The 14,635-nt window shown below is 41.7% G+C and overlaps 2 protein-coding genes across 3 annotated transcripts in view; one reads left to right on the top strand and one right to left on the bottom strand.

The window, feature by feature from the left end:
* gse1 (Gse1 coiled-coil protein) overlaps positions 1-5,606 on the top strand; it is a 417,176-nt gene extending 411,570 nt beyond the window's left edge. For both annotated transcript variants that reach the window (XM_003227120.4, XM_008120256.3), the window contains exon 17: positions 68-5,606. In XM_003227120.4, the coding sequence (XP_003227168.3) occupies positions 68-202 (135 nt within the window). In that variant the 3' untranslated portion in view covers positions 203-5,606. The remainder of the gene's footprint in view (positions 1-67) is intronic.
* A 686-nt stretch (positions 5,607-6,292) lies between these two features.
* gins2 (GINS complex subunit 2) lies at positions 6,293-13,723 on the bottom strand. Its single transcript, XM_003227121.4, has 5 exons — positions 13,577-13,723; positions 12,229-12,343; positions 11,195-11,294; positions 10,141-10,267; positions 6,293-9,059 (listed from the first exon to the last, which is right to left on the bottom strand). Exons 1-5 carry the CDS (start codon positions 13,664-13,666, stop codon positions 8,934-8,936), a joined length of 558 nt encoding a protein of 185 aa, XP_003227169.1. The 5' UTR covers positions 13,667-13,723; the 3' UTR covers positions 6,293-8,933.
* Between the last annotated feature and the right edge of the window lie 912 nt (positions 13,724-14,635).

The raw sequence follows: 14,635 nt of genomic DNA, 5'->3' as shown, positions 1-14,635 counted from the left end.
CAAATACCGAAACGTGTTTGTGTCCACGTTAAGTTGACGCTGTCCTGACGCGTCTCTTCTTTTGCAGGAACTAAGGAACCAGAAGCAGAAGATTGTCTCTGAAAGGGAACGACTCCAGGCTGAACTAGACCACTTGCGAAAGTGCCTTGCGTTACCTGCAATGCAGTGGTCTAGAAGCTATTTCAAGGGGTATCCCAGGTGACACTCCCTTGCACTAGGCCGAACGTATAGTATAGAAATAATAATAATAATAATCTATTTTATTACCAGGAATATTTAATATTTTTCACTGGGAGGTTGTTTGAAGTTTAAATAAAATAAAATGAAAGAGAATGTGCCATGCATGGAGCAAAAGGATTGTGTGTGGGATCCAGGGGAAAGAAAGAAAAAAAAAACCCCAAACCCATCTGCAACCGAATCAATCTTTTTTAAACAATCTGCAAATAATAAACCCAATTTAGAAGAGATGTAGTTTTGGTTACACATTTAAAAGGTTGTTTTCCTTCTGTTTCTTTCCTCTCCTGCCTTTTGTTTTGAATCCAAATGACACTAACATCCCCCTCTCAACGGAGGGGCTGGAATGAATTATTTTTCCTTTTCGTTGCCATATTAGTTCCACTGTTGTCCTTTGGGATCTATCCCTTTTCCTGCAATATACTGTTATCAATCCAAGAGGACACCAGGTACATACACATGTTTCTGTTAGGATGAACTTGATAATTTTTGGATATACAAATTGCAGATTTACTAGCAGTAGCAGAAGACAATGCCGCCCGCTTGCTTCCAAAACGTTGACTTCCCCATGCATCGATCAGCTTTTGGCTGGAAATGCACTTCACACAAAAATAAAAAAGTGAATAAACAAACGGAAGGTACCTTTTTATTACCGGGGAGGGGAGGAGGATGTACAGAACAGGGACGATATATACGTACAGACCATACACATGTACCCCAGTGGGTGGAAATTTTCGTACAAAGATTTTGCAATTAAAAAAGAGTTGAAAAAAAAAAGGTGCTTCAAGAGCCTTGTACTGTGTATATATTTAAAAAATGTTTTGTATTGTTTTTATTACTTTAATTATTGTTATAAAAAAAGCTTGCCATTTTCAATATGTTTCTGCTTTTCCTTTTTTGGCAAGGCACGATAGCTTGCTTTTAGTGTTTGTACTGCTGCTGGTCAGGACATGGAAAAATATTATTGAAGTGTTTTCTTTTTAAAAAAAAAAAAGAGAGAGGATTTTAAAGGAAAAGCTTTCCACTGGGGCACATGCGCTCAACTTCTAGGTATTTTGCAATGTGTAGCACCACTTACTGATAGGAGACAGTCAATTGGTTTCGTGCAAAACCACGAAACAAAACATAGGTTCCTCTTCCTTGTGCTTCTTTCCCTTTCCTTCTCCTCTCCTGTCTCAAACCCTATTTTTGCAATTTCGTATCCTGAATGTCATATCGCCTGCTGCTACTGAAAGAGCAAGATCCCAATAAGGTTTAGGAACACCATGTAGACAATACATAGTGCTTCTTCATTCTGCCAACCACCTAAACTGCCCCATCACAGCGGAGCATGGATCCACTTTAAATCCGGTTCCTTCCTCCTGCAGAATTCTGGGGATTGTAGTTTGGTGAGGCCCAGGACTTGTCTGGCAGAGCTCTTTAAAAGCCGCTTCTTAAAGTGGATATGAAGTGGATCCAGTCTCTAGTGTGATGAGGTCCAAAATCACAACATTAGGAACATCAACCCTGTCAGGCCTCTTAAGATCAGTTCAGAAACACCAAAAAGCTTATGCAAAGGCCCTCCAGGTGTTTGGGACGTCAACTCCCACAATCCCTAACAGATGTTTGATGTTTTACCATCCGGTGGGAGGCTTCTCTCACGTCCCCGCAATGGGAAGCTGGAGCTGACAGACGGGAGCTCATCACCACCCCGCCCCAGATTCAAACCGTCAAACGTTCGGTCAACAGTTCAGCTGGCACAAAGGGTTTAGCCCATTGCACCACCAGGGGCTCAGTGACGATGCCTGCCATAGATGTGGGTGAAACGTCAGGAGAGAATGCTTCTGGAACATGGCCAGGCAGCCCCAAAACTCACAGCAACGCAGTGAGTGTAAGCCTTCAACAACACATATAAATTACATTTTAAATTTTAAATAATATAAATTTTTATTATTTTAATATGACACAGCAAACAAGATAGATATGCTGGATTTGCTGTGTCATATTAAAATAATTTATTATTATTATTTATTATTATTATTGGACATATCCTCCAACACTTCATAAATGAACTATCATCATCATTGTTTTTATTCATCTGTTAACTATTGGGAGGGTATGTCTAATAATAATGATATGAACAATAATTACAGCCTGGAAAACTCACAGCAACCCAGTGATTCCGGCCATGAAAGCTTTAGATAACACACTGAATACAAATTTCGTAACAAGCAATTTTACCCCCCCCCCCCCCCCCGCACACCCAATAATCAACCAATTGCCACTATTAATTTAACATGGCATCATTTCACTAGGGATGAGACAGACATGCAAGGCTTGACTTGAAAATACCTTGTTTGCAATCATATGTTGAAATAAAGTCAAAGCCTTGGTTTTTAAACATGTCTTATAGGGCTGCTTAACATTTGGCTTTATTCTCACATATGCTACAAATCTTTTATGAAGCATAAAAGTAGGGAGTGCGCAGATTTAGTCTCTATCCCTTTCCAGTAATCACGGAATGAGTGTTTTCAAAAGGGACAAGCACAAATCCCAAATGCACACACCTTTCATGTTTGATAAAGGGACAACAAATAATTCATAAAGTGAGAACCAGGCCTCTTTTCCCCCTTTGCCTTAAATATTCCACCGCACCAACTAATTCTTACAGTTTGTAGCAAAAGCACAATATTTTGGACAGGAGAATATTTATAACCCCAGTATTTACAATCAAAAATTCACTCAATTTTTTTGGCAATTTTGTTGTCCGTTTGCTGTTGCCATTAAGATTTTTCTTTTCTTGAACACTTGACAATGAGAGGCACATATGTATGTTCTTGCAAGGCTATTATATGACTACCTTTAAGAGACGCTTAGAAGCAGACTCGGCTAGTGCAGCTTCTTTACTCCATGTGACAAAGTTATACCTGCCATAATCCCTCTTTTCTATGCAACTCGCATGAATACCAAAGCCCTGGCCACCCTCCAAAAGAAAGGATATCTAGCATAACAAGTAGGAAAAACAGAATTGCAAATGTATGGGCTTGTGTTAGAGAGATTTTTGCCTAGCTGCAGCATTTTCCCCACTTTCACAAGTGATCCATCACAGAACTAAACCTGCCAGTTCCTCTAATAGTATTCTGAACATCCATCCCTGATGTATTGAGACAATCGGCTCTAATGGGGCATAAGAAAGAAGAGTAGGAAACAGGGAGAGTAATTCATGTTATACTTTCCCATCTAAACGACTGAGCATCAACATAAATTTGCCTTTCTCGGAGAGAAAAAATAACTCATTACTGCCCTTTCACTGTTGTAGGAAATACACCAAAAATCAAAATTAAGCCTTGCTGTAAACCTACTTCATAGCTGAAAAGCATTCAAACATGGGACCATAGCAGAACCCGGGTTACAAGTAGCCTCGGTGCTTCCTGTAACTCAGATTCCATTTCCGAACAGAAAATAACATTTACAGACGCGAACCAAGTAAGGCGATATGTGATGTCAAATACACCCATTGCTTTAGGCCTTTTTTTGCCAAGTGATAACAAAACAGAGATGGCATAGCACGAAGAGTTCTTTTATTTTGAACCAAACTTAATTTATTTCTAATCAAACCACACTTGACATTCGCATCCCTGCTTGGGATAGATTGTGGCACAGTTTGGCTGATTGATGTAAACAAAGGTTGCAATAGCAGCAGCACCTTTCGAGTCAGCATGAGACATAGTTTCTGCCAATGAGGGAATGAATGGGAGGGAAAGGGGAAAGAGAAGGGCATAGGAAGAGGGAAGGCTTTGTACTCATGGGCAAACTTGGGCCCTCTTTCCAGGTGTTTTGGACTTCAAATCCCACCATTCCTAACCGCCTCAGGCCCTTTCCTTTTTCCCCTCAGCCGCTTAAGCTGGAAAAGGAAGGGGCCTGAGGTGGCTAGGAATGGTTCAGCACCCTGGACAGCTCCTTTAACAAACCGCCCATGGTTCAGCACCCTGGACAGCTCTTTTAACACCCCAAAAACATGATTCATAACCTTGGACAGCTCCTTTAGCAACCCAACCATGGTTCAGCCCCTTGGACAGCTCTTTTAACAAACCAAACATGATCCAGCACCTTTGGACAGCTCCTTTAACAAGCCAACCATGGTCCAGAACCATGGACAGCTCCTTTAACAAACCAACCATGGTCCAGAACCATGGACAGCTCCTATAACAAACCAGACTGGTTCAGCGCCTTGGACAGCTCCTATAACAAACCAGACTGGTTCAGCGCCTTGGACAGCTCCTATAACAAACCAAACATGGTCCAGCACCTTGGACAGCTCCTTTAGCAAACTAACCATGGTCCAGAACCATTGACAGCTCCTTTAGCAAACCAAACGTGGTCCAGCCCCTTGGACAACTCCTTTAACAACCCAAACCTGATCCAGCACCTTGGGCAATTCCTTTGACAAGCCAACCAAGGCCCTCTAATGTGGTTTAATAATGCAGAAAGCAAAGCATCAAAGGGAGAAAGGTATCACTTCCTGCGATTCCTTGTTTTCTCCAAATATCCAATAGCATTCCAAGCTTTCACACCTGCTGTTAGGAATGGTGGGAACTGCTGTCCAAAACACCTGGAGGGAATGCCCAAGTTTGCCCAATGCCCATTTCTAAAACACAATTGCACTAGTTTCTCTCTCAACTAAGTCAACTTTGGAAAAACATTTGCATCGCATTGCTTACGCCTGAGCAAAATCCATCATGTGTTGTTTTTAAGGACACACATGAGAGCCAACGGACTTGATTTCTGTATGCATCTTATCTGCAAGAATAAAGAATGAATGCACTAAGGCAGAGTTGTTTGGATTCCAGTCAGGCTCCAGACAGTGGTTGGATTCCAATCCAGCTGCACACAAGCTGCAGCTTCCAATCCATGCTGCTTAAAACACACTCCCTTGTACGATGCAAAAAGGTTACGGGTATGCTAGTCATCCCACCTTTTGTGCAACTCATCTTGCAAGTGTTCTCTCCTTTTCTCCTAGCCTCAGTAGATAAAAGAGTCAATTCTTTCTGCCCCACCCCATGCCCAGACTGCCTCAACCCACTGCTTACATCCTGAACTCAACCCTGTTTGCTCATCCCTTGCCCCAGGTCCATGCCGATCGGTTGTTACAATACACAAGACTTTCTCGAGCAACTAAGCACAGAGCATGAGGGGAGAGAAGCAGGAGGATCAAGGCCTGCTGGGGCAGTTTAGACGCTGTGAGACAAAAAAACCTGTTTTAAGTGTACTTGTTTGAATTAAATGTAATGTAATATATTATTTGTTGAATGTAGTAATTAGGTATTTATGAATATATTGTTGTAATTTCTGACAACATCCAAAAAATAAAATGTTCCTAAATCATGACAAAAGGATTGTTTTCCCGGTCCCAGTGGGGAACAGAAGCTACAACAGTTGTATTTACTTACTTAGGAGATCCTTCGTTGTCCGAGTATGATGGCCTTCCAAATGCAGTGGATGCATAGGTGACTTTAGAGGCCTGTTCTTGACCCGCATGTTATTCCACAGTTTCCAGGTGGTTCCGGTCAGGGTTGGCTCGAGGTGCCTTCTTCCTCTTGGTACATCTCTCCCTTCACCCTCCATTCATGCCTCTTTGAATTCCACAGCACTACTGATCACAGCTGACTTCCAGTTAGAGCGCTCAAGGGCCAGGGCTTCTCAGTTCTCTCTCAGTGTCTATGCCACACTTTTTAAGGCAGGCTTTAAGCCCATCTTTTAATCTTTTTAATCTCATTTAAGCGGCTGATGTGGAAAAGGAAAGGGCCTGAGGCTGTTAGGAATGGTGGGAGTTGGAATCCAAAACACCTGGAGGGCCCAAAGTTTGCCCATGCCTGGGATAAACTATCAGAAACCAAGTGTATGTGCATGGATAAGTATAACTGTAAGCAAGTTCACTCTAAGCAAGATCTAGTTCCATCTTCAACACTAAAAAGGTAACTCTCAAGTAAGGCTGGGTTATTACACCAACATGGAGGAAAGCACTAACAAAGGGAGTGGAAAGGGCCACGAAAGAATCAAACAGAAGTTGTAATACAACTTTTTTGCATTCTGAACATCTATTGTTTTATTTACATTTTGACAAATTTCAGTTAAAAATATCAAAATACTTGGAAAGCTACATTTTTTAAAGAGCCCCTTTTTTCAATCAGCAATATCCAGCAGGTGGAATTCACTTAAAACTTTAAGCAAGGCACCTCTTGGTTGCTGTGAGTTTTCCGGGCTGTATGGCTGTGTTCCAGAAGCATTCTCTCCTGATGTTTTGCCCACATCTGTAGCAGGCATCCTCGGAGGTTGTGAGGTATATTGGAAACTAGGCAAGTGGGATTTATATATCTGTGGAAAGTCCAGGGATTCCCCCAGGCAGGAAGCAGCCAGAAAGCCCTATACTACGACACTGCAAATTAATTTTGCAAGGTTAGTTTGCAGTGTCGTAGTACCAGATAGGATTCTTGCAAAATTAGTTTGCGGTGCCGTAATACACTGAAAAATTAGTTTTCAGTGTCATAGTACCAGATAGGATTTCCCCAGGCAGGAGGCAGCCAGGCTTTGAAGCCATAAGGCCATTCAATGCAAATCAAAGTGGCCAATTGCATCATTCACACTTGACTCAAACAGACAAGTTCTTTTTCCCACCTTAGACATTATTCCACAGATATATAAACCCCACTTGCCTTGTTTCCAACAGACCTCAACCTCTGAAGATGCCTGCCATAGATGTGGGCGAAACGTCAGGAGAGAATGCTTCTAGAACATGGCCATACAGCCCGGTAAACTCACAGCAACCCAGTGATTTCGGACGTGAAAGCCTTCAACAACACAAGGCAGCTCTTCATTACGGTCTCATTTTCACTTGCCAATGCAGCAGTATTTAAGCAGCACATGTCTAATATATTGCCTTCCATAAATCATAATCCAGACCACTAACAACACTCACATATGAGTGATAGACTGAGCACTGCCAGCCAATGAATAACTATACAATTAAAATGAGATCCAGCTGAAATAAGCAGGGGGCTTAAGCACAGCCAAGACAATCTTCAAGATGGATAAAACGCAGATATGGGAAACCAAATTGAGTGATAGTTCCTTGTTTGTGTAGATCTGTTTCCTCCTCTCTCTTAGCCAACACACATATGCATAAAGCAGTGCATTAAAAGTGTTGCTGACATGAAAATACAAAAAAATACACTTAAGAACAGCTAACACTCAGGCTAAAGTAGGTCGAAGCAGTGTGCCCTCCTTGAAAGATGGCTTAGCAGTAACGTATCACTTTGAGACAGGCCCACAGCAGTGCTGTGCAGCCAAGGGTTTAAAATAGACTCGCTCTGTCATTCCTTCTTGGAGGCTTCAGAAGATAAGGGCCCACTGAGGAACTGGAGCCATCAGAGGGAAGACCAATTTGTTTCCTCCTTCTGGTTTATGACAAAAGAATTAAACAATCCAACACAGAAGACCATGAAGAACTCCAGCCAATTTGTCTTGAAGTGACAGCGGCGGAGGCAGGTACCTGGAGCACTGCTGCGCCAGAACATCAGTTTGCTGAGGACATTCACATGCTCCTTTAACTGAACCAATTCCAAGGAACCCTGCAGGTACCATGCTGCAGACTGAGCACTGGACTACTTTGCTCACAAATACTACCAAATGCTGGGTTGCTGTGAGTTTTCCGGCCTGTATGGCCATGTCCTAGAAGCATCCTCTCCTGACGTTTCGCCCACATCTAAAGCAAGCATCCTCAGAGGTTGTGAGATCTGTTGGAAACTGGGCGAGTGGAGTTTATATATCTGTGGAATAACATTTGGGATGGGAGAAAGAACTTGTCTGCCTAAGGCAAGTGTGAATGTTGCAATTGCCTCTCCGAGTCCCTCCGGGGAGATGGGGCGGAGTATAAAAATAAAGTTGTTGTTGTTGTTATTATTATTATTATTATTATTATTGGCCAACTTGATTAGTGTTGAATGGCCTTGCAGCTTCGAAGCCTGGCTGCTTCCTGCCTGGGGGGGAATCCTATCTGGTACTACAACACCGAAAACATTTTTTTTGCACTGCACTATGACACCGCAAACCAATTTTGCAAGAATCCTACCTGGTACGACGACACTGCAAACTAATCTTGCCAAATTAAGTTTGCAGTGCCGTAGTACCAGATAGGATTCCCCCAGGCAGGAAGCAGGCAGGCTTTGAAGTTGCAAGACTATTCAATACTAATCAAGGTGATTACGTGCAACATTCACACTTCCCTCCAACAGACAAGAGTCAACAACAACAACAATTCTTTATTGATTAGTCACTTTTGACCATATCAGGACAAACAGACAAGAGTTCTTTCTCCCAACCTGGGAGAAAGAATATATAAACCCGACTTGCCTAGTTACCAACAAACCTCACAACCTCAGAGGATGCCTGCCATAGATGTGGGTGAAACATCCGGAGAGAATGCTTCTGGAACATGACCAGACAGCCCGGAAAACTCATAGCAACCCTGTGATTCTGGCCATGAAAGCCTTCGACAACACACTATCAAATACTGATTCAAAATTTGAGACAAAGTCATTTTTGCTTTCAGGTAATTTTGTAAGACAACCAAAAGTATATAATAGCATACATGTAATTCATCCGCAGGAAAGATTTCTCAGTAAGAGAATATCAGAAAGACAGCGCACAGAAGATTTCTGCAGTCAAAAGTCCTGAGACTGGGCACTCCCTCCAGGCTGAAGGTTTGTGCGGAGCTTGTACATGTGATCTAAAGCTTGTGTGAGGAAAGGGCCCGTGGTGTTGATCTCCATCAGAGTCAGATTATCCAGCTTACAAAAGAACAAGGAACAGATGTTACAAAATGATAACAACACCTGGGGTTATATTGACCTTTCGCATTGCTGAGCACAAAATATCTTTGATAAATCACGTTGTGCAAAACTGTCCTGCATAGGTTTTCAAACGGTCACGAAATATACTCCATTTAGAATTTAGAAGGTCAGATGGAGAATCATGATGACTTTTATTGACTGACACCTGTCACAGAACATCAGCCATAAAAAATAAACTCACCCAGCTTTGCCCAATTACAATCCAACACTTCTGAATGGCACTAAGCTCAGAGAGACTGTTCCTAGTGCCTTGAAAAGCAAAACCTGGCCCTGTCCTAATAGTTTTCAGTTGACTATTTTTGCTCGCTTTCACTTGAATAATCCGCACCAAAACAACAACACAGCTAGGATACTTGCTGAATATCTCATGCAACCCTTTAGGGATGAGATTTCTAATCTCAAAATCTAAAACTGTTAATGTATCAGAATTCAAAACCAGTCTTCCTTCTAAGACGTGTTTTGCATTTTTCTATAATTTGACATTACTCAAATTTGGATGCTGCAAACATCAATACTACTGTAATATAAAATTAGAGGATCTTATAGTATCATTAATGCAATATCCTGATTTTATATTATATTAATAAAGTGCTTATAAATTAGATATCACACAATTGGTCAGTGTTTCAATGTCCTTTCTATTTGTGCATCAGTCTCGTTCTCTGTCCAAAGCAATGGATTTTAGTTGATTTCATCTTGACTGGTAAGTAAGTCTGTGAAGTTGAGGCTAATGAAAAAATAAGAGGCACCTATTTTTTCAAAACTACTGCAAATCATTTCAGAAGAACATAGTGAACTGTCAATTCACAGCATGTGAGACTTAATTATGCTCTCAACAGTAAGTAGAAGAAGAAATGAAATCAAAAAGTAAACATCTGAAACCTGTTACTTCCATTCTTGGCTACAGGGATCAATCGTCTAATGAGAGTCACTGTCTCTTTTACTATCAGATTTGGACAACACACACAGCTTTAACTGGTCATCTATAACTCATCAGATCATATCAGATTTCTCTTACCCTGGCATGAGCTTCCTGCTGCCTGACAAAGCTATCTGCAGACAACCGGAGCTTTGCTATTCGAGTGTCCCACGTATCCTTAACCAGCGTCCGGATCTCATCTGCCTTTGGAATATTGTCCGCGGCACTAATGAAAAAGAAATGTATCAACTCAGGCCATAAAATGGTCACTATATAAACAATATACAAAAGCTTGGCCTATATTGCTTAGCTTCAGTAATGGATGCCCCCCACCGAACAAACTGAATTGCTTCAACATGCTTTATGTGGCCCATTATTTATCAATCCATACATCTGATTTTATATAATAAAAATAATAATAAAATAATAAAACTTTATTTATATACTGCCCTATCTCCTCAGAGGACTCATGTTTCCAACATGATAAAAACAATACAATACTGCTGAAAATGAAATGAAATTTGGGGGGGGGGGGGATTCAAGCACTATCAATGCATGCTAAAATATACAGTAGAGTCTCATCCAACATAAACGGGCCAGCAGAATGTTGGATAAGCGAATATATTGGATAATAAGGATAATAAGGATAATAAGGAGGCATTAAGAAACAGCGTATTAAACATCAAATTAGGTTATGTCTTTACAAATTAAGCAATAAATTAAATTAATACAATAAATTTGACAGAAAAAGTAGTTCAATATGCAGTAATGCTATGTTGTAATTACTGTATTTACGAATTTAGCACCAAAATATCACGATGTATTGGAAACATTGACTATAAAAATGTGTTAGATAATCCAGAACGTTGGATAAGCGAGTGTTGGATAAGTGAGACTCTACTGTAAATACATCAGGCAAATACTCCAGATCTGTGGTTCTGACTTTGGTCTCCCGAATATTAGGATCTTGGAGCTGTCGCCCAAAATATATCTCTAACCATAATCTAAGCATGGCCGCTCTAAATTAATTGCATGCACATCCTCTCTCATGTTTCCTCGAATTCAAATCTGACAAATTTTGTGCACAAAGAGTGCAAACGTTTTTCCAGTCTAAATCTTTTCAATAAGAATAATTTTGCAAAAACCTACTTACTAGTTCAATAGCAATTTGGTGAATTCCATGTAGTAAGGACTAGGCATTGGGGTAAAAGTAGCTTCATTACGCTCTTGCTCTCGGATTTGCTCCAGCTTTTCTGGAAAGCAATTTTGAAAAAAAGAAAAAAGTCATTTACAAAGATGCTGCTTCAGGATGAATCATGTAAGCAGAACGGCACTAAGAGTTAATATTTTATCTCTGGTCATCAATGTCAGCAGTTCAGCAACTTTTAATTATAGATAATAATAATAATAATAATAATAATAATAATAATAATAATAATAATAATAATAATAATTTATACCCCGCCACTATCTCCCCGTGGGGACTCGGGGCGGCTTTCATGGGGCAGAGGCCCAAACAACATAGGACAAAACATAGGCAACATAATACAAATCACACTATAAAAAGATAAAACAGTAATACAATATTATCAATTAAATAAAAAATACAGGATAAAAAATTGCATTTAAAACACATAAATGGAAAAATCGTAATAAATACGGGATAAATTATTAAAAACCCTCTGGGGCTTCTTTTTGTAGTTTCCCAGGCCTCAATCTTAGGATGGCATCTCTAGCCTCTATAGGACCCAACCATACATCTTTCATGCAATTTCATTCAATCCATATATCATTGACTCATCACACTGTTGAGCCCCCGGTGGCCAAGGGGATAAAAGCCTCGTAACTTGAAGGTTGGGTTGCTGACCTGAAGGCTGCCAGGTTCGAATCCCACCCGGGGAGAGTGCGGATGAGCTCCCTCTATCAGCTCCAGCTCCATGCGGGGACATGAGAGAAGCCTCCCACAAGGATGATAAAACATCAAAACATCCGGGCGTCCCCTGGGCAACGTCCTTGCAGACGGCCAATTCTCTCACTCCAGAAGCAACTCCGGTTGCTCCTGACACGAAAAAAAAAATCACACTGTTAGGAATTGAGGGAGTTGGAAGTTCAAAACACCTGGAGGGCTGAAGTTTGCCCATGCCTGGTATAGACACACCCCAAGACAGGAGAAAAGGTCTTCCTTACCCACATCCATCCACTCAGGAGGTATCAAGCGGCACTTCTGCCTCTGTTTCAGGTTGATAGCCAGCCAGAGAGGAACTTGCACAGGAAGCCCAGGATTGAAGGGACCCAGGTCTCCCTACAAAAGGATAAACAACATGAAGAAGTCACTTTAGGCTTGGTTCAGGCATAGTCCTTGAATGTGCGGCTGTTTTCCAGGGCTTCAAGATATGAATTACAAGATAGAACACTTAATAAATTATTTCCTATGTCATCAGATGGGAGCCCCCCCCCCCCAAGGACTAATTGCCACTATGGGGCCAGAGTGAAGTAGGGGGGCCAGGAAGACACCATTCCACCATGTCTCCTGTGTCAATATAGCTATATAATAATATACAATACTAATATTAGTAGTAGTAGTATTATAATATTATTATTTATACTAATACAATATAATACTAATAATAATACTATTAATAATATTAATTATATATTATATATTCAATGGGAGCCCCGGTGGCGAAGTGCGTTAAAGCGCTGAGCTGCTGAACTTGCAGACCGAAAGGTCTCAGGTTCAAATCCCGGGAGCGGCTTGAGCGCCCGCTGTTAGCTCCAGCTCCTGCCAACCTAGCAGTTCGAAAACATGCAAATGTGAGTAGATCAATATGTACCGCTTCAGCGGGAAGGTAACGGTGCTCCATGCAGTCATGCCAGTGGCCACATGACCTTGGAGGTGTCTACGGACAACGCCAGCTCTTTAGCTTAGAAATGAAGATGAGCACCAACCCCCAGAGTCAGATATGACTGGACTTAACATCAGGGGAAACCTTTACCTCTACCTAAATGAGTAAATCAGCCACTAGATGGCAAAACTGTCAATGTTCCCATTTTTGGGGGACTCCAACATTGAGCATAAGGGGACCTGCAGTCTCCCCAAAACAGGTCTGAGGGTCTCTTTACACTTCCTAAAGCCCTGTCTGGGGATGATGGGACCTGCAGACTCCCCAGAGCAGCTCTGAGGGGCCCTTTACACTTTCTAAAGCCCTGTTTGGGAATGATGGGACTTGCAGCCTCCCCACAGAGGCTCTGGGGCGCTCTTTACACTTCCTAAATCACTGCCTGGGGATAATGGGAGCTGCAGTCTTCCCAGAGCAGCTCTGAGAGGCTCTTTACACTCTTTACACTTCCTAAAGCCCTGTATAGGGATGATAAGAGTCCCCCAAAGCAGCTCTGGCGAAGCTCCGAGGCGCACTCCCCACTGTCTGGGGGATGATGGGCCTCGCAGGCCGCCCCTTTCGGATGCTTCCGTCGAACGAAGCCCCCCTTGAGCTTTTCTCCCCTCAGCCCCAGCCCTCCTCGCCGCCCCGCTCACCCCAATGAGGTAAATCCGGTCGAGGCTGAAGTTGGGGATGATGGTGACCGGTTCTTGCTCGGCCAGGAACTCCACTTCCGAGGCCTCCATGGCAAAACGCGCGACCAACTCGGCCTCCAAAGGCTACCCCGCTTCCTATTGGTCGGAAGGCCGAGCAATCATTCCCATCGCCCAATGAAAGACTTCGCGGGGAAACAGCAGCGCCTGCTATTGGTTGGGGAAACTCAAGCCATCCGCGCCCACCGCGAGTTGGCGTCTTTTCTCCCGCGCTCATTCCAAGCCCGAGAAAGCGGCGACTGCTATTGGTTGGAAAAAACGTGATTGCCTACTTCGACATCCAATGAAAGGCCTGGATTTTCCCCCAGCGCGCCTGCTATTGGTAGGGGACAGAAACCAAATCCCGCCCACTACCCCAGCGGCTCCTTTTTAACCGGACTGGTTGCAGTTTCCTATTGGCTGAGAAGGAAGCAAAAGTACCGCCCACTACCTACTATTAATCCAATGAGCTCAGTGATTTACATATCTCCCGCCTACTGTAGGCAATCGTAGCGGCCATTGGTTGAGAGGGAGAAAAGCAGTGAAGACCCCGCCCACTGTTTACCTTTTTCTCGCATGGACTATAGTCCCGCCTACCGGTAATGGCTATTGGTTGGCGTCTTCCGCCCCGCCTTCTGATTGGCTCATTCTTTGGAGACTTATTTTTGATTGGGTAACAGTATATTTTAAAGATATATTGCACTTTATTGGACCTAGGGGTGTGCAGCCTGCTTCTAAATAAAATAAAAATATAATATGAAAATAAAAATAAAATAAAAATACATGAAATAATATGAAATATAAAAAATATAAAATATGAAATATAAAATAAAATATAATATGAAATAATATGAAAAATAAAATAAAAATACATGAAATAATATGAAATGTAACAATATGAAATATGAAATATAAAATAAAAATATAATATAAAATATAAAATAAAATAATATGAAATATAAAATAAAAATATAAAATTAAATAACAATTTTCTATACACACAATAAAAGTGAAAATATGTAT

Source organism: Anolis carolinensis, unplaced genomic scaffold (genome assembly GCF_035594765.1).
Source record: "Anolis carolinensis isolate JA03-04 unplaced genomic scaffold, rAnoCar3.1.pri scaffold_9, whole genome shotgun sequence".
Classification (NCBI taxonomy): domain Eukaryota; kingdom Metazoa; phylum Chordata; class Lepidosauria; order Squamata; family Dactyloidae; genus Anolis; species Anolis carolinensis.
Note: the sequence above shows the minus strand (reverse complement) of the source record. Positions and strands in the feature narration are given on the sequence as shown.

Coding starts and splice junctions, on each gene's coding strand:
- gins2 (XM_003227121.4), bottom strand. CDS start 13,666: ATGGAGGCCTCGGAAGTGGAGTTCCTGGCCGAGCAAGAACCGGTCACC. Junction 11,295..12,228: donor TCCTGAGTGGATGGATGTGG/GTAAGGAAGACC, acceptor ATTGCTTTCCAG/AAAAGCTGGAGCAAATCCGA. Junction 10,268..11,194: donor ACCAAATTGCTATTGAACTA/GTAAGTAGGTTT, acceptor CTTTTTCATTAG/TGCCGCGGACAATATTCCAA.